The 26,841-nt window shown below is 34.9% G+C and overlaps 2 protein-coding genes and 1 long non-coding RNA gene across 9 annotated transcripts; 2 read left to right on the plus strand and 1 right to left on the minus strand.

Moving 5' to 3' along the window:
* Positions 1-6,466: 6,466 nt before the first annotated feature.
* Positions 6,467-20,114, minus strand: LOC148959809 (uncharacterized). 3 transcript variants are annotated; one of them, XR_016143920.1, is made up of 6 exons: positions 20,022-20,112; positions 14,244-14,359; positions 12,245-12,356; positions 10,823-11,023; positions 8,027-8,165; positions 6,467-6,595 (listed from the first exon to the last, which is right to left on the minus strand). It is a non-coding gene; the product is annotated as an uncharacterized LOC148959809 (long non-coding RNA). The 3 variants fall into 3 exon arrangements; XR_016143921.1 differs by lacking the exon at positions 14,244-14,359 and having other exon boundaries at positions 20,022-20,114; XR_016143922.1 differs by lacking the exon at positions 10,823-11,023.
* On the plus strand, positions 10,886-26,800 carry LOC135694853 (transcription elongation factor A N-terminal and central domain-containing protein 2). Of its 5 annotated transcripts, none has more exons than XM_089109645.1 (5): positions 10,887-11,403; positions 20,795-20,849; positions 21,205-21,308; positions 21,951-22,283; positions 24,550-26,800. In XM_089109645.1, exons 3-5 carry the CDS (start codon positions 21,207-21,209, stop codon positions 24,745-24,747), a joined length of 633 nt encoding a protein of 210 aa, XP_088965771.1. In that variant the 5' UTR covers positions 10,887-11,403; positions 20,795-20,849; positions 21,205-21,206; the 3' UTR covers positions 24,748-26,800. The 5 variants fall into 5 exon arrangements, with proteins under 5 accessions (XP_088965770.1, XP_088965771.1, XP_088965768.1 ...); XM_089109642.1 differs by lacking the exon at positions 10,887-11,403 and adding an exon at positions 20,179-20,298; XM_089109644.1 differs by having other exon boundaries at positions 10,886-11,403; positions 20,795-21,308.
* Positions 13,302-16,395, plus strand: LOC148959810 (uncharacterized). Its single transcript, XM_089109646.1, has 2 exons — positions 13,302-14,361; positions 15,590-16,395. Exons 1-2 carry the CDS (start codon positions 14,331-14,333, stop codon positions 16,075-16,077), a joined length of 519 nt encoding a protein of 172 aa, XP_088965772.1. The 5' UTR covers positions 13,302-14,330; the 3' UTR covers positions 16,078-16,395.
* Positions 26,801-26,841: the final 41 nt, after the last annotated feature.

The raw sequence follows: 26,841 nt of genomic DNA on the forward strand, positions 1-26,841 counted from the left end.
TATAAAGGGCTTAGTAATCTGAGACATTTTTCAAAGCGATATCACAAGAGGGTGCTAAGTCTTTTAATTAGGCGCTCAGGACGTTTCCTAAACCCAAGAAATATTTCCTGTGATAGTTGAAAATGCAATTATTATGCTTACGCCTTGTATGATCTGAATGAAAAAGAAGAACGCCACCCAGCCCTCATCCGGACATATTTAGCGAATAAAGGTCTTATGATTGGATGAAAAGTAACGCAAACTAAAACATCATTTAAGAAAAACGTGAAAACAGAGTACAGAGGAAGATGGCTTTCAACTGTTCAGATTTTCTTAAAGTATAAAAGCTGATAGGGATAAAATGTGACTTTTGGCATAGCACTCCCACAAAAAGAAAATATTTTATTGAGAGATTTAAAAAAGATATGCCTTTGACTGTCTCTCTACCACACTCACTACCACGATGTAGTCTGCAGTCTGTCCAAAGCCTCTATAGGTTAGGAAATAGGCTTATATCGACATCAAAGAACTTATACACAGAAAGCAACGTGTCCTGAAATATTTTCTGCTGCAAGTTTCAAGAGTACTTAGCCAGGACATGATTTTTTAAATATTAATTTAGCTGGTCCTTACTGGAAATTTGATGGCAACGTTACTTTTCAATATTTTAACAAGCAATTTACGGATTTCCTCTCGTAAAAAAGCTCAAGAAATGCAATTAGAAGGCTAATTCTTTAGACACCGGAATCAGAGACTTGTCCAGAAAAGGTGGAAGAAAAGGGTTGCGAAACGTGGAGGATAATGACAGAACTGTTAGCAACAACAAAAGCTAAAGATGCTCTACCCAGGTTGATATAACTATAACGTAGATAGAAATCACTTGCTCATCCCTATTGAAGAGAACAAACGCATGATAGGCTAAACATCAGTCAAGACTGTAGCTTAAATGTCCCAGCCCTTGAAAATACGATAAATCCATAAAGGCAGATAAACTCCAGTGGCCTCTGTTTGCAATAAGAAAATATTAACTCATCAAGCAGGAGTTGATAACAAACGATTCTGTAGGTAGGAAGAGGGTTGAATTCTGATCGTCAAAACAAAAATACGTTAAATTGAAATAAAAATTCAAAGCCTTTGATGCGATATGGTTAAGCCAAGGAATCTTCTTATCTCTAATGCAAGACGTAACCTTGTCATATGCAAAGCGACCTACAAGATATAGCAGTGGTTTTTCGCTCTATGAAATGTTAATGGGGTTACAGCCTATGGATGTAAAAATGAGATTGCAAATCTTCATTTGAAAGCAAAACAGCAGTCCGTTGCACAAACCAATAAGAGGCAAACTTGCACGATTGATTGTTGTATTATTTGAAGCTCGGACAACATAAACCACATAATATGAAAGATGGTGTCTTGCAATGGTTTTATACGAGATCTTTGATAACCTTTAGTCAAATTTGTCAAAATAAATTTAGTTTGTTCTCTATGACATTCAACCAAGATTTTGTTCTCTGTGACTTTTATGTTCCATATCGTACATTGACTGGTTTCTGCTACTGACCACCTACAGATTTATTACTGCATGGTTGTACAACATGTTTAAATGTAAGCAACGGCAATGCAACTTCAAAGCTTCTAAAAAGTGAGTAAGTTCAGTAGAGAGCATCTTCAGATGAAAGAGTGTATCAAAATGAACCATTTTTACAGCATATACACAATATGCTGAACAACCCGCAATTCTCATCGTTGGAAAATGTTAAAGGTTGCAACTCTGTAATTGATGTAGCATTTAAGCCTTGTAACGTGTAATGTAATCGGGCCGTTTTCATACAGCACCACTAAAATCCTTCCTAAAAGGACTTCCAAGTTAACTACTGAAAACGGCACAAATTCAATCCGTACAGTTGCAACATAGTTTCTCTCTTGCTCTCAAACGTTTTGTGTTGGCGAAAACTTGTTACTCTGATCTTCTTTATTTTAGGAGTTGTTTGTTTCGGTAAAGAATGAAATGAAGATTTGATATTGGGAGTTCTAGATGGGAAGTTCAAAACTAGATCTCAGGTCAGGAGTCTTACATTTCTGAATGGCAGTGAAAAATCAAAATTTAACAATAGTATATGTGCTGTAAAGTTGAATGTATCATTGTTGTATCTTTGGAGAAAAAGGATAAATGAAAGTATAAAATGTAGCATAAGGGGTATACATAAGCATTTTGATTACAAAAAGACGGGGATGAGCAACATCCCTAATTGCGAACAGAAGAGACGGGGGTCAGCTTTATCCTCAATTACTTTACAAACATTCCGTATCAGCTATTGGGTAAGGTTTTATTACAGCCTTTACCTATTGAGAAATTTTAGCTATCATATATCTATTCCTCTGGAAAAAAACAATCTCCTTAAATTTCGTAACCATAACTGTTTGTCAGAAGGCATTTGGTGTCAGTTGAAAAAATAAAATAAAGAAAAGCAGATATACATGTAAATAGATAGCTTTGATGACATCTAGCAGTTTAGGTAGGTAGAAAAAAGTTAGTATCAGAAACAGAATTCAAATATTCCTTGTCTCTGAGATCTCGGGCATAATCGCCTTAAAGAAAACCAAGTGATGAGTTTTTCACTATGTTAATTGCCTTAATATTGTTGCAAATATGGCCCTGATTCGCGTCACGGAAAAGACAATGTCGTAAAGCTGTATTATTCAAAGCTGAGGCAAACAGGAAGGGATCATAGAAACTGAGTCATTTTAAAAATCTAATTCCAAGGAATCACGCATCTAAATATGAGTAGATGAAATAAAACGCTATAAATAAAAGTCTTTTTGGTAGAGTTTTTGGTAGTATCAGAACGTTTAGAACATTAAATTTGAGATTTAATCTGGAGGATATAAAACTGGTATTGGTACTCTTTGAATCAAAGTACTATGGGTGTATAAGAGCAAGGTGTTTCATGGAAGCATAAAAAAACCTATTTTATGAGAATACTGCAAATTTTGTTCAGCCTTAATATTCTTGAAAAAATTTCGTTTTGAGGCTGGGTACTTAAGGTGTTCCCCTGCTTTTTCAAATCTGATACGGCTCCAGAGCAGAGGAACATCGTCTGCCCTCGAATGGAAACCACGCTTTTTTGAAAAAACGAGATATGCCCCACATGCGATTCTCTGTTACAAAATCGGCAAGGCAGGCAGTTGCTGAAAAATGAGACACAAACATGCAAACTTAGGTTGTGCAATTCTTAAAAAATGGAAGATTCGAAGCCTCAATATGCTTATAAACAATATTTTTATAAAAAAGAGTGTCCTAATTGTTGTTAATCAAATCTAGCCAGGTTGGAAAAACACAATCATGTTGAACAAAACACCCAAGAAGGCAAAGTGGCATGTTAGGGAATGTTATAAAGGTCCTGCTTCAAAGATGTTGGGAAAGAGAGAGACTGCGGACTACGTTGTCTTTGATTGTTGTCAATGAGAATCGAAAAGATTTCGAGGAGAAAAATACTGTGAAGTGGTTGCATGGACACTCTACAGCATAAAAATTCTGAAACACTATGGGTTACCACAGGAATATTGTGGATTGAAAAAGTTGCTCAGTCCTTCTGTTCTTATGCTCGATCTTGAATGAAATAAATGCTTTATGGCTGGAAATGCAAACTAATAAGTAGTTGAGTATTTCAAAGCTTTTTGACTGTAACTAGTTTCGAATCACGAACTCAGTTCCAGCTTGTAACTTCACCCAACGAGGAACACCTATGTCAAAAAGGAGTTTAAACAATTAATTGTGAATTTCATGTGCAGACTTCCCATAACTGCAAGGTACCTTTGCTTTGATCCAGGAAACAGGCTTGGTTTCAAATCTGCAAAGCTTACCCAGCCTTTTGGTTGAAGCCCACGAAGCTTAATTGGTAAGATGTTAAGAAGGGTTGGTTTGAAGACGAAGCCTTTTAAAGAATGAAAATGTTAAGCAGGTCTAGCTTGAAGCCCATGAAACTTAGCTGATAAGATGTTGAGCAGAGTTGGTTTGAAGCCCATAAAGCTAAGAATATAGGGTGTTATACTGTGTTGGCTTGAAACCCTTGAAGCTAAGCCTATAAAATGTTTAAAAAGGGTTGATTTGAAGCAAAAGAAAGCTAAGACAATTAGATGTTAAACAACTTTGGCTCGAAACCAACAGAACTAAACGTATAGGATGTTTGGCGAGGTTGGTCATAAGCCCACGAAGCTAAGCCTAAAAAGACGTTAAACAGTGTTGGCTCGAAGCCCATAAAGTTGAGTCGATAAGACGCTAAACAGGGTTGGTTTGAAGCTAATGAAGCTTAGGTGATAAGCGTTGGCTCGAAGCCCATGTAGTTAAGCCTGAAAAGACGTTAAACAGTGTTAGCTTGAAGCCCATGTTGCTAAACTTAAATAATCGTTAACAAGGTTGGCTCGAAGCCCATAAAGCTAAGCCTACCTATAAGACGTTAAACAGTGCTAGCTTGAAGCCCATGTTGTTAAACTTCAATAATTGTTAACAAGGTTGGCTCGAAGCCCATAAAGCAAAGTCTCCAGGATGTTTAACAGTGTTGGCTTGAAGCCCATGTTATTAAACTTAAATAATTGTTAACAAGGTTGGCTCGAAGCCCATAAAGCTAAGTCTCCAGGATGTTTATCAGTGTTGGCTTGAAGCCCATGTTGCTAAACTTAAATAATCGTTAACAAGGTTGGCTCGAAGCCCATAAAGCTAAGTCTCCAGGATGTTTAACAGTGTTGGCTTGAAGCCCATGTTGTTAAACTTAAATAATTGTTAACAAGGTTGGCTCGAAGCCCATAAAGCTAAGTCTCCAGGATGTTTATCAGTGTTGGCTTGAAGCCCATGTTGCTAAACTTAAATAATCGTTAACAAGGTTGGCTCGAAGCCCATAAAGCTAAGTCTCCAGGATGTTTAACAGTGTTGGCTTGAAGCCCATGTTGTTAAACTTAAATAATTGTTAACAAGGTTGGCTCGAAGCCCATAAAGCTAAGTCTCCAGGATGTTTAACAGTTTTGGCTTGAAGCCCATGTTGTTAAACTTAAATAATTGTTAACAAGGTTGGCTCGAAGCCCATAAAGCTAAGTCTCCAGGATGTTTAACAATGTTGGCTTGAAGCCCATGTTGTTAAACTTGAATAAGTGTTAACAAGGTTGGCTCGAAGCCCATAAAGCTAAGCCTCCAAAATGTTAAACAGGGTCGGTTTAGGCCGAGACAAGCTAAGGCTATACGATGTTAAACAGGGTTTGCTTAAAACCTATTGCAGTGGTGTAACAAGGCATCTATAACAGGGTTGCGACCGTTTAAGAACGAGAATAACGATAAGCTGTCTCAAAACAACACTTTGTTGTAAGTCGAGCAATAGTTTTCATATAATCATGTTAAACTATGATATTTAAGCTTCTTCGCCAAATAATTTTACTAGCAAAAATTGAATTGACTGAATTATCAGTATGTGCATCCACACCTAGCTACACCACTGTATTAATGACCTTTTTAATCTTCAAATGCAAATAGTTAGCGAGACATCCATTTAAAGAGGGAACCATAGCAGATTTGCTTTCTGTTTTGACACTGAAAACATTTCAAAATAGGGTGTCGGGTCTTTGATTCATTCTAATACCATAATCTTCCTAACAGGAAATCGACGGATTTTTAAGGTTTATCGCTTAAGATGACTGTGCGAAAACAACAAGGAAAAATTAAAGGTGAGTCAAAGCCAGTTTTAAAAATGATAGTTGAGAAAAATACAATAAATAACTCAACTTCCTGTATTGAGGAACTGATTTAGTGCCGTCATAACTAAATATCAATATTTTTTCCTTTTACTTTAACTCGGGATTTACTGAAATGATATTCATGGTATGATAATAATGATAAAAAAGATAAACAAAGAAACTAAATTCATATCACATTAATTTTTAATAAGCATTATGTTTATAACTAGTTTGGTGACACTTTTCGAACGTTGTTCCTTCTCCATCATCTTCCCAAGAAATGCAAAAGCAACAATCCACGCAATTCAATCCAAATTGGAGGCACAGGTGAAAGCTGTAAAGATTTTTCAAGCTTCCCTGTTCTTAGAATATATCTCCATAGTTAAATGTGAACCACTAAAAGCTACCATGACAGCTACCAAGCCCAGCAAAACATTGAAGAGGAACTTTCAATTAGGAATAACAAGCTATGGATTATAGATAATATGGACAGAAAGGATTAATCAGCTACAAATGTACCAAAAAATTTAAGTCTTTCAACATTCAAAAACATGCTTGATCCGCATAGTTAATGTTTCATTGGATCTGTTATTGTATATTTATTTTTCATACGATTGAAGTCTTTAGTTGCAGCATGTTGAGCTGTGAAACAGCCGTAGTAAAGATATCAAAGCCGAAATTTGCCGAATTTTCAGAATAGTCACATAGGCTCCAGACATCTAATGACTCGCAGCGATATATTACTAACAACTTTTTATTCAATGGAAAAATAAAGTTTAATGTTGAAAAAAGTTTGACAATCATGGCATAAAATACACAGCATTTTGTCATGCAAGGATTTTCAGCCGTAGTCTTGAGTAAGTCCAATTGAATCTCATCAACCAAAGCAATAGACCTAGTGGCGTAACCAAGTAATTGACGTTATATTCATCAATGAGATAAGTGTGCAGCAAATTAAGGACAGGTCACCCCATCATTGCAAGAGTTTACTAGAAATATTTCAAAACAGCTACAAGAAATTCAATAAAACACTAAGCCTTAAATTGAAGTTTATAGGTAGCCGGCAGATAACAGTAATGTTGACTTAAAACATATCACAGAGTTTCAGGTACTTTTTCTTCAGGTACAATGCAGAAATCGTAAGTATGGTCAACGAAAACAAGTTTGGAGTACCACACCTACATCACATCCGGTATTCACTGTTGGTTGAGGAAGTTTGGAAAATGTAAAATTAAGTAGGCAAATTTCACGATTCAAACAATAAACAAAGAAACAAGACAGCAAGGAAGAAATCAGAAGGAACAGCCTTGGCCCTTGTATGGCTCTGTGGCATTTTCAGTTGCTTCTGTCATTGGCTAGTTACATGCGGGTGAGGAAAAGCCAAATTCATAATAAACCAGGCTTATGGTAGGTCTGCATTTACCACTTCACGCCTACTCCTTTCTTTCTGACGAGAAACTGCACGGTTTTTCTTCAAAGAATTGAGAAAGAAATATGTGACAGAACCAAATATGTTGCACGACGGACTTCCTGCTGGTTGCAAGTCTTGTTTGGCATTTTCTGGATCCACATTTACATCACACAGGATTAAAATTACAAACAAATCATAGCAGATATATCTCTTGCCTTTAAGGTGTCGATATTCTTACAGAAGGCAGGTAAACTCTGCTCTCTTTGTAGAGTGTCGACAGAATAAGGACTAGAGTAAAACTAATGCAACTGCCCATTGTAGAATATCCAATGTATGAAGTTTCAGTACCCTTGATTACCTTTTCAAGGCAAAGCAAGTCTTATGTCAAGGCGATCAAAATGATAAAGGCGACGTTTGTTTTTAGATGTACAATGCCTGCCAAAAGTACTTGGAACACCCAGCAATTTACGCTGCATTTGATATCTTTCATTCCTTTCATGAAAACAATTACTTCTTCTGCCCCCTTCCCCCTAAAACAATGCTGATGCTTTAGAGAAAATATCATAAAAGAAGCGCAAAAGAAAGTGCTTCCTAAAATCAAAACCGTTTGATAGTAAACCAACATTGTTATGTAGGGGAGAGGGGGAGGATTGATTTTGACTTTGGAAATTGACGTCAGTGTTCCAAGGCTTTTGGCAGGCATTGTAGTATGGAAGTATATATCCTGTTTGAATGAACTGGTTCACAAACACTCATAGAAATACGGTTATGATGATTTAAGACATCGATAACATATCCAATTTCTAAACAGCAATATTTTACAAAACTTTTCCGTTTCTTTGCTTTCATAAAGATTTACATCACCTTGCTTCTGCTTCATAAAAACTTCTGAAATTACATAGAGTAAGTGCTTACCACATTAGAAGGCAATTGTCCCATCTTCACTGACGCATTTTTCATTTGTAGATGTCAGGCACACTTGCCTGTCAAACCACAAGTCAAGTCCTATAATATATCATCGTGGAAGCCAGAAGCATGGCAGCATGCTGTTTTTCTAAAATGACAGAAAATGAAACCAAAATAGACAGAGGGTGAAGTTCAAAGTTGGGGCAGGTTTAATCATGAAAATGCATCCAGTTTCATAGTAAATCAAGAGTTCTATTTGTTCTAAATGTTGTTCTGGAATTGCCAGCTTCTATTAGCACAAATTTTTAGTCTTTTCTTGCTTATTTTTGTAACCAGTGCTTTCAACGTTAATAGTTCATATCTGTTGTTGAATGCACTTAAGCTACAGAATATTTTTAGCAAACAAAACAATCAAGGATAAATAATATCAAAGATCAAGGATGTAAAATGTCTATAGTTTTGTTTATTGCAACATTACTCTGAAACTTTAACAAAGAGTATTGATATCTAGAACTGTGTAATGAAGATATCTGCAGGGTTTCATATGCGACTTGGAAAGGGTTATTGCACAGCTCTAAACGTCTATTCCTTGAAGCAAAAAATGTTTTGATTGCAAAGGGCTAATGCGAAATGAAAAGTGTCTGTCTGTTCATCTGCCTGTCAATTAGACTGTTGAATGCTCATCTGCCTGTTAAATAAATTACTTTCTACCAACAACTCGTCAGTGTCAAAATAATGATTCCCATGAACAGCCTCAGTCAGATTATGTCTGTAATGTTTCTACAACAATTAGCTAAGATTATGATATGTTTCATGTGATTTGTGCCAACATGCCTTAACAAGGATAAGCTGCAATCGTTCAATAGTCTGCCATGTGTTCTTCGTCTGAAAACATCAGTATAGGCGATGGGCGTGGAGACGAGTCTATCCAGTAAGATTACTTTAAGTTTCATGTTTCTTGCTCAGACTTATTTTAAACACAAGCATGAGATTTTTTGCATTCTGTGAAGTACTATGCAGACAGTAGCAAAACTTGCTTTTAAGTTTCCTGATCGATTGAAAAGTAAAGGATTATAGTGGATTGATTCTGATTCAAGAATAGAATTTAAAAGAGTAAGAGCACTTAATATACAGATCGTCGTGTTTTGAGGTCTAGAAATAGATGCCATTGCCTAATTCCAAGAATCAGTGGATTCTTAATACCTATTACTTTTGACATTAATCGATAATTTTATCTGTAACATGGGAAAATGATCAATTTAAATCCTTAGTTGAAAAGGCTGTGACTTTGAAGCCATTTTAATCCCAACCTTTTGCAAGCAATTTTCAAAGAAATAGTATGTTGTCAGCAGCTCTGAAAACTATAGAACTATGGGTAGACCTTCTTAATATCTTAAAAAAACAACGAACTTTCCTCCTTTCCTTTCATCTTGTTGACCTGTTTTTTCTCATAAATTTCAAAAGAGTTCATTTGAAACTAAGAGTTCATTCGAAAGGGGAATATTTAGAGGACGTGCGCAACAATGCAAAATCCTAGCTTGCTTCTTGCTGTTAGATAAATCACTTTTTTAGTAGGGTCACATACATTTTTAGCATAGATAAGCTGTGTGATATCCTGATATCGTTGTAGACAATTAAAAGATATGATAAGATGAATCAGTGAGCTATGTGACAGGAATTTACTAAGCCTAATGAGCCAACTCTCTTAAGGGCAATCGAAACCTTAGGCTAGAGTTTGTCAAGAGCAGTTTAATTGGATTATCAAAAATTCTTATTGGCCTGATTCATCATTTCATTTAAATTCAGGCTCTGTTTTACATCATAACCTCTCAGTTGGGCTGTTCTTTAAGTCATTGTACACAATTATGGGCCGACCTTTCAGCCAGACTAGGTCGAAAATACTTTAGTAGCAGTTGGTGATGTCATGTGTACGCAGACAAATGCTTTCTGTGTAGTAAACAAACTTAAAAGCGACATTACGCTTTAAGAGACATCAGTGAAGGATATGGGTAAGTGTGGTTCAGTTAACCCATGCCTTTGAGATCCCAATTTTGGCAACTGTCAAATTCACCTCATTACCAGACACAGTCCATATACTGTATAACAAGACTAGCTAAGGTTAAAACTAAGAAAGCAAAATATTTTTAACGTAAAATTGATGTTACCTAAAGCCCTGAATAGGGTCTGACAGGTAGCACGAGGGTCTCTCTAGGGGAGGAGGGAAGATCGTACTTGCTTTTCTTTTCCCTTTGAAAAAATAAACTGTTACTTACTTCTTTTTGAAAAAGGGACTTTTCAGGCTTTGTCAAAAATTAGCATTTATATTTAAAGTTCATTGGAATTTTATCTCCCTAGGCCCTACTTATCAACAACCTGGATTTTCATCATTAATCGAGAAAGAAACGCTATGCTATTGCCAGGCAAATCATATAGGTTATAGGATAATATCAAACCCTTTTTCAAATTTAGGTACCATCTACCCCCATCTTACTATGCAACCTAAAGTTTCTTAATGCGCTAAATTAAACATAATCATTGATAAATCTGCGTTTACGTTACCTTTTGGCCCCCATGGTGCCAATACTGAAATATGATATTTTTACTTTAATGCTTAAAAGGATGTCCCTAGATAATATGTTCCATCATCCTATTCCATTTTTGCAACTCAAAGACCTTCTTATACATATTTTACCCATAAGCCAGAACTATCAAAAATATAAAAAGAGTAAACTATTTGTTTGGAAATGTTTCGAATTTCCAGCTAGACTTTCCCTAATTTTTATACATAGATTTAACAACACCCACCGCTTGGTTCTTGCAAATAGGATGCTGTAGCACAGGATTGCACATGATTGACCAATCACAAGTCTTTGATTAAAACGCAATTACTCATTTGTCATGTCTGGGCTCTGCGCCCTTATCTGAAGATTGTCGAGCGTCTCCAGACGAGGCGTACTGCAGAATGCAATGCAAATCAGATGTAACTAGAGCTGTAACTAGAGGCAACTGGAAAAGAAATGTGTGAAGTGTCTGGATTGAAAAAACTTATCTTGAGTTTAAAGTATTGAATAAAATTAGACGGAGACAGGTGCAGTGTACTTAGAAAGGGCTACTGGCAATGAATGAAAGATGTGTTACAACTTAGTTCAGTATTCTAAGTATGAAACTACTTGAAAGGTCAAGATCACCAGCATTCTTGATATAAGAGACATATCAATGGAAAAGGTGGTTGCCAGATAGAGCCCATATTCAGAGGCGTCATAGCAAAGCTAGGAACACTGAAGTTGACGATACAAAAGCTTTTTCTTACATCGTATTTGGTACAAATATTTGCGGGTAGGAATTGGTTTCGCAAGTACCCATGGATGTGGGAAGAAAAACTACAGGTGTTGTTTTTTGGTAGATTCAGACGCAGAATTATTTCCATCATTGTGCAGCGTTTAATCATTTTTCAGGAATTTTTTGTGGCGTTGAATAGAAGGAGGTGTTTACTCAAATAAGGCATTTAACAGAAGAAGTTATTTAGTAAGAAATTGAAAAAAAACTTAAGATGCTAATTAGGGAAAATATTTAAGAGATAGACCATTTGGATTTGTATGAACGAATACTTGGCAGATTTAGATGATTAGAAGCTTAGACTATACGGCTATTCTAAATAATGACAATGTAATTCAGAATGTTGTTAGAAAAAGAGGAAATTTGAGCCCACTTTGTAAGTTGGATGGTTTTACAAGCAGGGAATAAAAAACACTTTCTGAATCTAACAATATAGTAGTAAATGATTTGCAGGGAAAAACACATGAGAAGCAGGACTTTTTGAAAAGTTAGACATTTATTTACAAGTTTCGGTGAAATAGGGAAGGTGTTTATGGAAAAACTAGGGATCTTGTAGGAATTCGCTGGAGGCAATTCGATCCCATTTTCCTCTGTGGCAACATGTAGCTGGCTGCAAAGTGAAAAGGTATGTACCTAGAAATCAATGGTCAACTAGAACATTGATGTTTCAAATGAAATGTTATCGTCCGAGGACACTCTAACCTCCTTTAGATATGCAAATTTATTGTTAACGTAAAACATCAATTTTGCCTAAATTTCGCTTCTGATGAAGAAAGGTTGTATTGCGATAGATCTGCCAATCATATAAAATGATAAAAAGCTCATTTTTGGAGTGGATTAGCAAGGGCAACAAAAAGGCCTTTTGGCAACACTTTCAAACCGCATTCTTACCGCATCTTTTTCACCCGATTCATAAATCTTCGCCTCTTACTTTTACACTCGTGGTATTTTCTTTCATCATTTTCAATGGAATCTATGGGCTGACATGAGGTCAACACTTCACCTGAAAGAAATAAAAGGACTTATTCAAATGTGATGACTTTCATGAACAGAAATATTAAAAGATTCTCACTCTCAACAGATAATTCAGACATATTGTTGAAACTCATTCTATCATAGCCTAAATCAAACTTGCGTAAGCATTTCTAAAAGTCCAAAATGAGAGCCATACTTGTGATATAGGTATTGCTATTGCAACTGCAAGTTCAAATGTCTCTTAACAAACATAGTTTTGCCAGTTTTTGAACAGACCTGAAGTAAAAACAAGGGGTGTTTTCAAAAACTAACAATTGTGGGATGTTAGTGCTAGATCTCATGTGATGAACACAAATAAGTGACTAAGTGCAGATTAAACTAATTTGTATCATTTTCTACTCTTTTATTTCGCACTTTTACGCTTTTGTCTATATTTCCAGTGTGGCAATACAACAATGGCGTCGTATTTCCTATGAAAATTAAGAACTGCATTCTCGTGTGAGAAGATGAACAGAATTCGAGACGGTCAAGCACATCATCATCTATCAGACATTATCACCAATGCACTAAAAAATCTATATTTTTGCAAATGATTTTGACACAACATCATAAAGAAACAACTGTAGGTTTGATTTTATTGCTCTACACGACACTGTTCATTTCCACAACCTTTTTCTTGAGTCTACTAAACATAGAAAGCTATTACACATCTCTATGCCATTACCAAAGTGGTGCCATGACCATTATTTGTCAAAACTCCCTGTCCGCTTTTGTGGCAGGCAAAGAGTTCACCTCTCTATGCGAGCTGAAAAAGTTTTTCCTTATTTCGCAAATTTATTAAATATTAGCCTAGCTTATACCAATCTGTATTGCCTGTTTGTTAATAAAAGTGTTTCTACATCGATAAGAATTTCAAATAAATACAGAATGCTTAAAAAGGAAGGGTTTAAATTTTCTACAAATATATATGCAATCATAACAGAGACTCTGGTATTTCATTTATTTGAAACACTAGATATGGTAAAGTCGTTATCTAAATACTCTACAGAGCTTTTAGGAGTGGCGCCAAACGAATCCTATTTTTTTAATATTTTATTCCTAACCACATAAAGAGTAACAAAGAGGGTGTTAAGAGAAGTGTTAGAAAAAACTCCACCACGAAATTGCAATCAAGCAAAGCATATAGCTACCCACAGCCCAGAAAGGCGTCATCTTTTTTCCATGGTAAATGTGCAAAAAACTATAAAAACGAGGTGTGAGCAAAGTGCGTCTAAGGGTGCTAGCTTTTTTTCTTAATATTAAACTTTCCTCGTGAATGTATGACCACAATCTTTTTTCTCTTGAGTTGATAATATACTTGACAAACGTCCCAGATGTCAAAATTTCAAAGTGAAAGCAAAGTTTATGGTATTTAGACTTTATTCAAGGATTAAATCTACAAAGTCTTTATCAAATTGTGAGCCACAAATACAACAATCTGGCTTGGCAATTTATTTTAGAATACACTGGCTACATTATCGTTAGGGCTAGTTCTCAAAAAGCATCTATTATCTTTATCTGAAGAAAGGCATTATCTGAAGTAGTTGAAGCTCAGTTACAATTATAGTCCACATAAATACTGTATCAATCACAGTTCAAATAAAATTTTTGGGGCAGGGTAATGTAATAAAAACAAAAACAATTGATTACCGCATCGATAGCAAGCCTAGAGAGAAAAGTTTTCAACGTTTGGTTTTGGAAGAATAGATACGCGAAAATGTACTTAGCACACGCCTCAGCAGAGAGACGTAGCAGATAAATACGCAGCCATGCAAAACTATCCTTTTATGGAAATGGCTGGTGACCAGTTTAAGACAAACAATTTACTTAATTTGCCTATGGATATCAAGCCTTATCTGGCATAATCACAAATCACCTGCATTTGACTGCCTTCTTGACCAGTTTGACTTAAGAGATCGATCTTGTCTGGAGCTTTAAAAGTCATTATCCATTTTTGATTACAATGGTCTCCCAGTATCTGACCAAATCCTCCTGTGAGTATGGAAACATAATTTGCCTTAAGATACATTTACATATCTACAGTTAATAAATCTAACTGCTTTAAAGTTGCATGGAATTTTAAATGCAAAAGCTGTTGGATTAACCGTGGATTAATTAGCCAAACCATGCTTTCAAGGAACAACCACCGAGAAATACATTTGAATACAAACTGTGAAAACTTTAAACTTTTTATATATAAGGCATAAAAAATGTTAATAAAATTGAAAAGTAAAAGCATAAAATTTAACAGAATCAAAACGATAGCTGCATGGCATTAGGTGGTGGCGAAGCTAAAAAGAGAAAGTCTTGTTTTATAGAGCTTTATATTTAGTAAAGCAGTCGTTTTACGATCCAAAACAAAAAACGGATAAGCAACAGGCCCACGCCACGAAGTTTAAGGTGGGGCCCAAGGCTAGCGAAAGTTGGGGGTCAAGGCTTCTTTCACCTTCTACTGCAGCTTGAAAATCATTTGCTTCGCAAAAAAGCGGGGAGGCCATCACCAACCTGACCAACGTCAAAATTAGGGTCCGAAAAAACACGATGAAAAATATATACCCAGTTCCTTCCAACGTAAGAAACAAAACCGCCCCTCAAAGAGAACAGCCTCCTCGATCTTATAGGTCTAGAAAAACTGTTAAAACAAATGATTCTGCCATCGGTCAATACCTTTTAGACAACCCAAATTGTGCTAAACTCTATAAAGACGACATGTTTCGGATAATTGGCAGAGCCCGGTGGTCTTTCCATCTAGGAATTTTGGAATCGATCTACATGCAAACGAAAAAGCCGCTATTGTGTAGACAGAAGGAGTTCGTTTTCTCGTAGACTCCACTGGTGATTTTTCTTTAGGCACGCGGCACCAATTGGACAACTATACCGGTTTTGCGCTTGTGTCTTTCTGATTGGCCTATTTCTATCCACAACTGGGTATGTATTTTTATTCTGACGTTTTATGCTATGGGGAGTGTCAGACGAAAAGCTATTAGCCAATATGTTGTAAAATGTTTGCTTTTTTCAAAGCCGTTATGCTTACCATGAAGTCACGCTTTGGAAGACAACAGAGGCTATTCGCAAAGTTGTATTCTTAAATTTCTGCCTTCATTCAACAGTGTTCAATTTCTTGCGCTTAAAAGTCTTCCTATTTCCATGCTATAATCAAACCAATTAGAACTCTGGAAGCGGTTATATGGTTATGATAGCACGTTTTTCTGTTGTCCTTAGGGTCCTTTGTTTTTATCGATATTAAAAACATGGTACAAGACGATTTACAAGACGACACCACAAGAAGTGTGACCAAAAAAAATTATCTTGAACCAAACAAAGAAACAACCTCCTCCTTTGATAAACTTCTAGTAAAAGATAAGCCAGTATCAGTTCACCAAAGAAACTTGCAGTTGCTTATGATAGAGATATACAAAACCAAAAACAGTTTAAATCTATCTTTCATGGAAGATATCGTTTTCAAAAGAAAGAACATAACATATGATCTTAGAAACAATGATGGTCTTCTGGTACCAAGAGCAAATACAACTGCTCATGGTATAGATAACATACAGTATATTGGATGCAGACTTTGGCAGACGTTACCAAGTGAAACCAAAGATTCTCACACTCTAGAAATCTTTAAGGGTCTCATCAAGAAATGGACTACAGACAAATGCAACTGCAAGCTTTGCAAAACATTTATAGCAAACCTTGGCTATATCTAGCCAGCATTGTATTATTTTATTTATATTCTTAGATTTTAGAATCTATGTTAATAGGCTCTTTTTGTATAAAGTTGGCTTTAGTTAGCACTGCTCCTATTATGGTTGCCAACTAAAAATAAATTGTAGTATCATTATTATTATTATTATTAACAAAATTCCAGAAGACGGGTTCAGTTTTTTTATTTAAAGGTAGCACTAATGATAAATTGAATACAACTGCAGAACCCCCAAACTCAATGGTTAATGTCAGCTACGTCTCGTACACAGTTTTTACAAGGCGTGAGCTCGACGCAATTCAAGGTCTCATATTTGCTCAATTTTAACACAACGTAAAATTACTGGAAACAGCTGAACAGTCAGTGTTCGGTAGCAATCAAAAAGTGTAATCTGGGCTCTACGTATGCTATTTCTCGCTTTTTGTGACGCATTAGGGCTTTTACCAAATTATAGAGAATGAATTTTCTTGACAAACACCGGTAATACCTCGTAGATTCTTTTTCAACAATTACATTGACCGTTCAATCCTTATTTTTTTATAACCTCACCTTTACCATGCAGTTAATACGACTTTAGATGGTTCTATGTATTATTGGTGATTCCAGGTTTTGTAAGTTTGAAAGAAAAAGAACGAAAACAGAAATCTTGTTTTTGTTCATAAAACCTTCTCCATTTCTTGGGCAAAACCTTTTTCCACCACAGGTTTGTAGGTCTGTAGGGTTTTTGCGAGTCTGCGCTAAACATACAAAATTATTCTCGTACATCAACTTTTCGATTTACGACTTCTTCTCCTTCTTGTGTTATGGCATCGAATGCCGTAGACGGATCATGGTGGTACTTTCTCCTTCCTCCTTTTTTATTTCTTGCAATCTCGCCTAGTTGTTTTTTACCTCTAACACCCAATATCTTTATCATCCAATCGAACATATTCAATCTTTGCCTTCCTCTTGCTCGCTTCCCGGCCACCTCAGCCCCTATAATTTTCCTTTCTATCTCCCCTTCTCTTCTCTACTCATGTCCAATGAAACCCCATTGTCTTTTCCTGGTGGTGTTCGACAGTTGTCTTTCTCTCCAATCTTAGCCAAAACTTCTTCATTCGTCATCTTTTCAATCCATGAGATTCTCATCATTCTTCTCCAAAATCACATTCTATCGCTTCAAGCTTGTTCTCCATATTCTTACTTATTATTCTGACTTGCATCCACACAGTAGCACGGCTCAGATATAACACTTTAACAAACGCTTTCTAACACCCAACCCTGTCTTCCTTGTACACAAAACATTCCTCCTACCCATAAATGCCTTATTCGCATTTGATATCCAGATCTGATCTCCCATCGGATGTTATCCAACTGCCCAAGTGATTTACGTATTTATTGAAGATTATAAAACACTACAAAATTTGAATAACTAGCTGCAAACGAATTCTGATGCATGAAACCACCCCTTTAACATCTATTACAGAGACTTATACTGATAATCACCCAATGCATTAAATATTACTCTCTAAAATGCAATTACAGTATTTGATGCAATTGTTTCTGGAGTGAAAACCCTTATTTCTACCCGAACTTGTGCTAGCAGAAAGTTAATCAGGAATTTTAAATCAAATAATCATGAAATTTGATATGATATTCACATCCAGCCTGGCTGTGTTTATTGCTTTAAAAATTGGTTGCAGGTTGCCTGTAAGAAGCTGTAAGTTTATTGTTGATAATTCTTTTTGCCTTTTCTCTGGAAGTTACCAATTTTATGCCTTAAGGATTTTGCGTGTATGTTGGTCTTTATTTCGAAATGAAGTTAATCGATACTGGTCAATACAAAACGCACTTTACTTGATGCAAAACCAATAATCACCAAAAAAATCAGGAACAGGTTGGAAGAAAAAAAAGGTATAGATTTATGGTGTATGCCTTGTCCTATGCTTAATCAGGAAAAATAGTTAACTTTCAGAACGATTGTGGAAATGTTTCCGCATTAATAAAGGCAGCTCGAAACTAGAGTATTTTGATCTCTAGCTAATTAGCTAGCTAATATTTTAGACTTATTATCAGTAGGTCTTGCCAGGATGACTATAAACACTTGAATAATTATAATCTTTTTATAATTTGTCCATTGTCTGTGTTTTTAATAGCTTCATTGAAATATCTTAGCTTTTATATTTCTCTTTCAAGAAAGCCCTATGATTTTTCTGTTCAATGTAAACTTTGTATAATAATTCTATAGGAAGGGATAATTTGTTGGTTACTTAAAAGGAGTCGACAGTAATATGCATGTTTGTGTAATGAAAACAAAGTTCAATCAAAACTAGATTGACTAAATTAATAAGATCAATATTCTCAAGACTCATTATCATAAGGTCTTAATTAGGTGGCTTCAAAACCATGGCTGTTTGATGATGGAAATTCAGTTGATTTGGATTGTTCAAGTGACTGGTTAACATTTCACTTGAAGAAATATTTTTTAAAACAGCAAGTGGTTTCGAAAAAGAAGAACATTTTAGTCATGAAAGCTAAAATGCTAGTATTAAAAACTAAGGTAATAAAACACACTTTTTGAGAGCAATTTACATGGTCTTTGACACAAGTTGAAAAGTGGGGGAGGGCCAAGGAAAAATTTAACACCCATAACATAAGATTTTGTGAAAGTTATTTTGTATAGGAAGAAACTGGGGATGGCTATGGCCCCCCAGCCCCACCTTCGTTGGAGGCCCTGATTTAACGCAAAGGTACATGAAAATATTTTTAGATTGAAATCTCAATCCTACCCTGAGCATGTTTTCAAAGAATTTAAGTGCTCGTAATACAAAAAAAAATTTGGAAATGTTAAAACATTCGTTACAAAAGTCACACAGTTCATGTCATGTATAAAAACGATCTAGATATCTGATCATTACAAGGTGCTCTGCATATTAAAACCTAGGTGTCTTCCTATATGGAATATCTTCTGTTACCCCATATGCTATATAGGCTTTTCATTCAGACTTTCATTTATATTGCAATGTCAAGGATAAAACAATTTTACAAATTTTTAGGTATAAAATCATTATAGGATGCTAATTAACCCATAGTCAAAGATAAAATATACTTGAAGTAAAACTTGGAACACCAAAAAAATATTGCTTTAATGTTTGAATTAACTTGGTTTAAAACTTTTCATTAAAACCTATTTGAATGTAGAATTTTCTAGAAAAATTTAAGCAAGCAAATATGGCATACTGTAAAAGCTCTATTAAGCCCTGCAGGGAGTAGGGCTTATTTATTTTCTCAGTCCTAGAGAGGGCTTAAAAAGAGGGGACTTATTAGCGAGGAAGGTTATTAATTATCCAGAATAAAACATATAGAAATGCCACAATGCTGGGGGATTTCTTCAAAAGAATCAACATCAGTATCCACTTGACTTCTAAGGCTCCAAGAAAATCATGGACTTCATAGTTTTCTTTGCATAAAACAAAGAAAATTAATTTGTTGGAGTAAAGGCGGATGGGTTGGTTCCCTGTATTTGGGCAGCATATTTCTAATAAACAACCATTGTTGACACATAACAACGAAAAGGAAGATCATATAGTTTCTGTTATGCATTGTATAATAAAATTTTTGGCATTGGCATTAAAATGTAGAACCTTGGGCGCTGCTTCATAATATGTTCAGGGCTACACATGAACCAGTCACCAGTCTGCATTTAAGAGCCATTTTGTGCCAGACTTGCGGCGACCACGATCTTTTATAAAACTCCCCAACTGTATTTGGTAAGTTTTGGAGATCTGTAGTAATGCCAGGCTATGTATTGAAAATTTGCAAACCAGTTCAATTGGCGAGTCATATTTTTCTGGATAAATTTTTTCTTGAGTCTTGTGGCAACAAGCAGAAATCTAAGAATTGCACACTGGGGAAAATCTAGGGATTCTCTGTCCCTTTTTATAAACAAAATTTGAAATTAAAACTTACCCAGTAGAATCCATTTCTAGCTATTTGCTTCGTAGTGATAAAATTATTTTGCTTCTGAAAAGACCTCCATTTTGACTTTCCCATCAGAAATTGTAAGGGGTCAGCAATAAACTAGGGCATTGGCGGGACTTCAGAAAGAGGCCATTTAATAATTTCCAAACTGTTGCTATTGCTGTTGTTAGATTAAAACCGCTTTGAATTTTCTAGCACAGAAAAGAGATATCCCGTCTCATAAGTAGATCGCAAGAGGTTGGGGGACTCTTCCCCAGCTACAAGGGTGAGTGAATAAATTAAGTAAGCTTCTTTAAATGTAGGTACATCTGCATACAGAGATAAACTCCAACATCGTTCAGCATTGCTTCTTTAGTTTCCCGGTTATAAGATTTAAAGGGCCGTAAAAGTTTAACATTTATTGTAATTCTAAAAATCTAAACTTTCTAGGCTAGCAGTTTTGCTTTGAGTGGATCTGAACTTCTTGTAGGCCGTATTCTATTTACTTTCAGTGGCATTTTAAGAAATGCACTGTTGAGGGGAATAGGCCATGTTAGAAAACATGAATGCTTTTGGCATGCATGTTCATAAGTGAGCATTGGTGAAAACATTGTAAATCCAACAAAATTGCAAACTACTGGCCACACTACTAGTAAAAAAATTAAAGCACATTTTCTAGTACTTTGTAACCTTTGTGAAACTTATCAAAAAACTTGTTTTAGCAATGTTGTTAGATTTAAATTATAATATATTTTTTAAAATCATTCAAATATCAATTGCAGGTATTGGAGTAACAAGATTGCATTTATTTTGTAGAAAGAATCACATTTTTACCTGGTTTGTTGTCAACTTTTTCAAAGTCTGAAAACTTTTCAGTGTCCCACAAGGAGATGAATAATAGACCTCATTGTTTTTTTTATTTTGTTTTTGCATAATAGTCTCTGTTCATCACATATTATTATTTAACAAGGAGACAACTACTTCTTGTAATGACAACTTTAAGATGATATTTCAAAATTCAGAGAAGAAATATGGCTGTATTGCATTAACACTGAATTGTGGAAGAGATATGATATTCCCAAATTTACTTATTTTAGTTATGCCACTCTAACAAGTAGGTTTTTGGCTGCACATGTAAATTGGTAGTTTGTCAAACATTTTCAATGATCAAATGACTGTTTGTCTTTTTCAGGTATGGATGCATTTGTTGTAAAAACAAAAAGGCAACAACCAATTAAGATAAATAAAGAGGAAAAAAAGAAAAAACTGAAACAAGTTACAATTGAAGCATTGCCTGTTTGTATATTTTGTGAAATTATGTATATTCATAATTTCTTGCATTCATGCTTGAATTTGGTTATTTGAAAGCTCTAACTGCTTGTTGATAATATCATAATAGACCTTATAATCTTTTAGACTTTTTAAACTTTGGCAATAACTTAGAAATGGTTTTTGGAAACATTTTAGCATTTTATGATAAGCTGGTGTGATGCCTCCTTGTAGTTTGTTTAGTAGAACCATTTGTCAACTTAACATTTAAGAAATACTACATATCAGTCCTTTTTATCTCTATTCATTTAATTTTTGAAAAAAGTTAATGCTTGATTGTGGTTTTTGAGACTTATTTTCAGTGTAATATTGTTCTATCATACTTCGCAAATTTTAAAAGCTACTTAAAAGTAAACATTCAACCAACAATAGCTTAACATATTTAAATGAAAATTCTAAATTTTATTGCCCTCCCTTCAATTGATTAAAATTTTGAAGAGCACTATTGTGGTGACACTATGCTGGTCAAGTTTTTACAAAGTATCCTTGAAGACAATACATCATCAGTTTTATAAATTTTGTCGTCTACGTTTTGAAATGAAAGTCTTGGTATCTGCCTCTAGTAACTCTGGAATTAAATAATGATACATAGATCTTTTGATGTTTCAGAGAGTTGTGGTTGTTGAAGATATTGAAAGACTATCACTTATTTTACAAAACAGCAATGATGCTGCTGCACTTCATAATGCTCTTGAAGAGCTTTCCAAGGTGAAGCCATCAAAGGAAATTTTATTAAAAACCAAGATAGGACATATAGTAAACAAATTGAGGAAACATGAAGATTCTTCTGTTCAAAAAGTTTCAAGACAGCTTTTCCATGACTGGAAAAAGTTTTATAAGGAACAAAGATGTCGACCAGTTATTGAAGTAAGGAGTGATGCAAAATCAGAACTGACAAGAATGAAAGCAAGGAAACTGATAGCAGGTGCTGTTGGTATGGAGGTAAGCATATGTTACAGTGCAATTGTTTAATTAATTTAAATATACAACTAATCACCATCACAATCACTGAAAATAATTTGTAAGTTAATAAATCAATCAGGACATTAAAGTTGCTCTTGCTATTTTTTTGCATTAAATATGTTATCAAGAAAACTGAATTGGTAGTTGCATAATTTTGCCAGAATCAATTAAACTGTAAGCTGGAAATCTCATATAATATATTTCCACAGAAATAGTTTTCATTTGTCCATCTTCCTCATCACACAAAGTTGTTCTTATTTGTAACAAAATCGTTTACTGTTGGCTTTCTTTACATTTTATTTCACGTTGATGATCTAGATTTTGGTGGATGTAGTTTTACTTTTACCGTCGCAACACTTCTGTTTTTCTAAAAATTTTCGAATGAATCTTTGCCTCATTAACTCGATTCTCGTAAGTTCTTTTGGCTACAAATTCAAATCAACGTATGGGAACGAGCTCACTCAATCTTTTTTCTTGATGTGTACCACGAAAAAGCACAAACTGCAAAGACCACACAGGCTTCGGTTTAACTCATTGTTTACGTCTTTGTCTTCTTTGTTAAGCGTAAGACACAAAGGAAAAGCCACTTCATCCTTCTATGGAGCCTGATGTCCAAAGTATTTCATTCTTCATTTGAATTAGAAACAGTTCTTTGCTGCAGTTGACTCAAATCATGTACTCTCTTCCTTGCAAAAATTCTCCGCACCATACGTGTTAGTACCTGTCTTGCACTCGGATGCAATAGAATGTAAATGAAAGGATCTATGAACATATTGAGTCTGTATAAAAATAATAAACCAGATAATGGTAGTTTTTCTTTGATCTTCATAACCCCATAAAGTATGGTAAGGCTGATATCAGGGAAGATTTGAAAGAACAGAAAGGCGACCAGCACAAAAGTGACCATTCTTTTAAACCTGTTCCTGCCATTGCTCGCATTGCTCCTTGTTGTGCCAATGTTGTTTTTGAGGTTTCGACAGTATATTGTGGAGTAAGTTGTAACAAAGACAACAAGGAAGACAAGGTCTAGAAGTAGCCACACATACCTTTCAAATATAACTCTCCATCTGTCATGTTCCGTTATACTATTTATTGTTATAATAGCAAAGCCAATACCCCAAGTGGATAATATGACAATCTTATACTTGGAAGACAATACTCTATACCTTACAGGAAAGTTAGCGCATAGAAATCTGTCTATGGTCAGTAGGAAAATATTCAGATACCGAGTGAAATAGGCTCCGATATTCGCTGCTATTACAGTATTATAAATTCTTCCTTGGTACTTGAAGCCAATAGCTGATTCAGCATCACGGAGGAACCATCCAATTCCGACAGCGATATTAATTATGCTTATTCCTTTGATGATCAGCCATTGGTTTGTTCGACGAAATTCTGGTTTGGAAAGGACGTATAGACCAACTGAGTTGAATAACATAGCATGTAGCGATAAAACTGAAAAAGCAACTGCAAGCATTCGCTCCATAGTTGGAATAGGATTTGTAACTTAGATCAGCAGCTGTTGGAGACTGCCAGCACAGTATTCAGAGAGAAGTGCGAAGCAAATTGTTTTAAGCAATCAAAATGTAAAATTGTTTACTTTGACTGACGAAAATTTAAACATTTTGACAAGGCTACCCGAATTGCACATTTTGGTCGAATAATGCAAATAGAAATTAAATATGTTGATTGAAAACCGGAGGATCAAGATGTTAAATAAATCCTTTACAAGTATTGGGATAATAATGACCATTACAACTGGACGTTTCTGAGCGCGGAAACTTTGCTAAAGCAATGAAATTTAACTATTAAGCAGGCTTTTTACTAAAAGAAGCAATGAAGTGGGTGTGAAGAGGAAGTTTCGAGTCTTGAGGTTGAGCGAAGGCGAGTTTACATCGTCGTTTGATGAACTTAATGGACCTAAGACTGAAAATGAAATCAAACCAGAGGGCAGCTTTTTGAGAACTCCTCTGATTTCAACTTTTGTTTTTTTGTTCCAGTTTGCCACTTTGCCAGTCATTTGTTTGGCTCTCTTACTTCCTCTCTGGTTCAAACTTTAAGAGCCAAAGAATCTATCGAGAACCAAATAAACATAATGTTATCTCTCATTGCCAATCCTTCTGGATATCTTTCTGGGATAACTCCCTCCTTCTTACAGCCCTAGACATGCAACTACTGCTAGAAACCTCGATGCACGAAAGTTTATAATGAATTTGTGTATAAAGAACAATAATTTGTTTTTTAGGTGACCCATAACATTCCAGAAATGATTGAAAGAGAAGTATTCAAAAATGCCAATAGAAAAATAGATGTTAATTACAAAAGAAGAATTCGTAAACTTGTTTTTGACTTGAGGAATAAGCAAGGTGACTATGATAAGTTTTTTGGTGATAAAAAACTGAATTCAAACCAAGATGGAGCTTTAACAGATCAAACTAGTTGAATACTTAGTTTTGTACTTCAAACGTAGTAGTTTATTTTATATTTCTACAAATTTCAAGATAAAGAATAATTGTAAAAAACCATGAGATAAATTATGTTACTTATTTGCGTAAAGACACTTTGTTATTCTTTAGTTTTGTTATTTTAATCTTGTTTGTTTTTCCAAAAGCTAAAAATTTTTGTTAGTTTGTTGTCGTTTTTAATATGATTGTATATATCTTTGTTGCGTTAGGAAATACAATTCCAATTTCCAAAGACTGAAATATTTCGAGATTTTTTTGTTGTGTTTTAGCAATTTGCACAATCTAAAAATCCTTACAATGATTATTAGTTAACAATCTTTTGGTGGTACAAAACTTGTAAATGGCTTTGAAAAAAGCAAACATTTAGTAAACTAAAGCTTTTCGTCTGACACTCTTCAGAGTTTAAAACGTCAGAACATAGATCGAAAACTCTACGCTTAGAAATATATATACCCAGTTGTGGATCGAAATATTATTAGTTAGTTTCATTGTTATGAAATATAATCATTCTAAACTATCTATCATCATATCAACATAAGAATCCATTTGATATTGTTTCTTCAGTTTCTGGTCTTAAACTATTCCATGGAATCAAGGTATTCGATACCCGATGAGTTGAATTGCTTTTCTATAGAGGATCAAAATGGACGGCATTTTTAGCATATATGACTAGGCATAACACGTAGCATGGCATACGGCATACCACATATCATTAACGATTAGTCTAATAAAAGTAAATTAAGTTTATTTATTATTGAAATGTTCTTTTACTACCGAATTGGTGTTTCCTAAATTTAAGCTCAAAATATCGTTAGCAATTATCCTTTTGTTGGAGTTAATCATAACCTTCACTTTTAAACTAACATTTTGAATGGCTACTCGATTTTTTTTCCTGAAAATAATATTTTCGATGCGTAGGATAATAAAGAAATGGAATTGATTTTAAAAGGAAGAAAGTTGCCTGCATACCTTGAATGTGTTTGGGATACCAATATACGCTTGTAATATTATTTTGACACGCAAATAAAGCATGTCCTCCCCTAATTGGTCCAGCTACTGGTTTTTTAATCTTTTTCTGACCCATTTGTACCATTGGTTTGTACTTCATCTCATGAGCTACCGTAAAATTTTCTTCTCAAACTGAGGGCATGCGAGAGAGGGAATATTTCAAGGGATTTATTTTTCTGCTTGTAGCACATTTGACTACCGTAGATTTATATAAATATTCTCTTGATATTATCAACCATAAAAATTATACTTCTCCAAAATCTCTGTTGGTGCATAAATCATGAAAATCTAAGAAAGTTGCGTAAATCTTTAACTGCAAAAAATGACACCCAATTTTTTTTGCAATTTTGCAGCAGTGAATCAAATTTAACACTGCTATCCTCTATAATTAGTATACGTACGTAAATGTAGTATTAATTATTCAATACTGATAACCTTTCGAAAAACAGTGGCCTGAACTGGAGCCGAAGGGTTTCCATAATCCCCATTTTTTCTGGGCCACTTCTAATTCAATTTAGAGTGGCTTTCTAATTAGCTCTCGCTTTGAGTGTTCTAAGTTTGAAAATCAGTTGGTGCCTTTCCCACTCAACTATATTAAACCATTTGTTTCGTAATTCATTTAATTACGAACCATTTGCCAAACTTTCTTAGATACACTCTCAGAATGTAAAGATGTGCGCTGTGCAGTCAAAAGGATGCGTTAAACAACAGATAACTTTCATCGAACACATCCAATAAAGAAACTACCGTCGCGATGTTAAATTAAAAGTAAGTTGCTTGGAAAAGCGCCCCGCGTAGTCAGAAAATACTGAAAAATAGTCGAGAGATTTTTTCTACCTGTTTTATATCATTTCAAGCAAACTTATGTCAAAAACCTATGGTTTAGAGGTGTTAATTTTTCCAATTTCATACTTTTATTTTTTGCATGAAACAGTGAATCCTCGCCTACAAAAAGTGGCCATCGCATTCTGCCACCACATGATGATTTTCAATCATACGTGAAGGATAAAAAGTATAAACAGATTGTAGTAATAATTATGGAAATAGCTAAATAAACAGAAATA

The sequence above is a fragment of the Rhopilema esculentum genome, chromosome 8 (genome assembly GCF_057945365.1).
Source record: "Rhopilema esculentum isolate cy_ngs chromosome 8, ASM5794536v1, whole genome shotgun sequence".
Classification (NCBI taxonomy): domain Eukaryota; kingdom Metazoa; phylum Cnidaria; class Scyphozoa; order Rhizostomeae; family Rhizostomatidae; genus Rhopilema; species Rhopilema esculentum.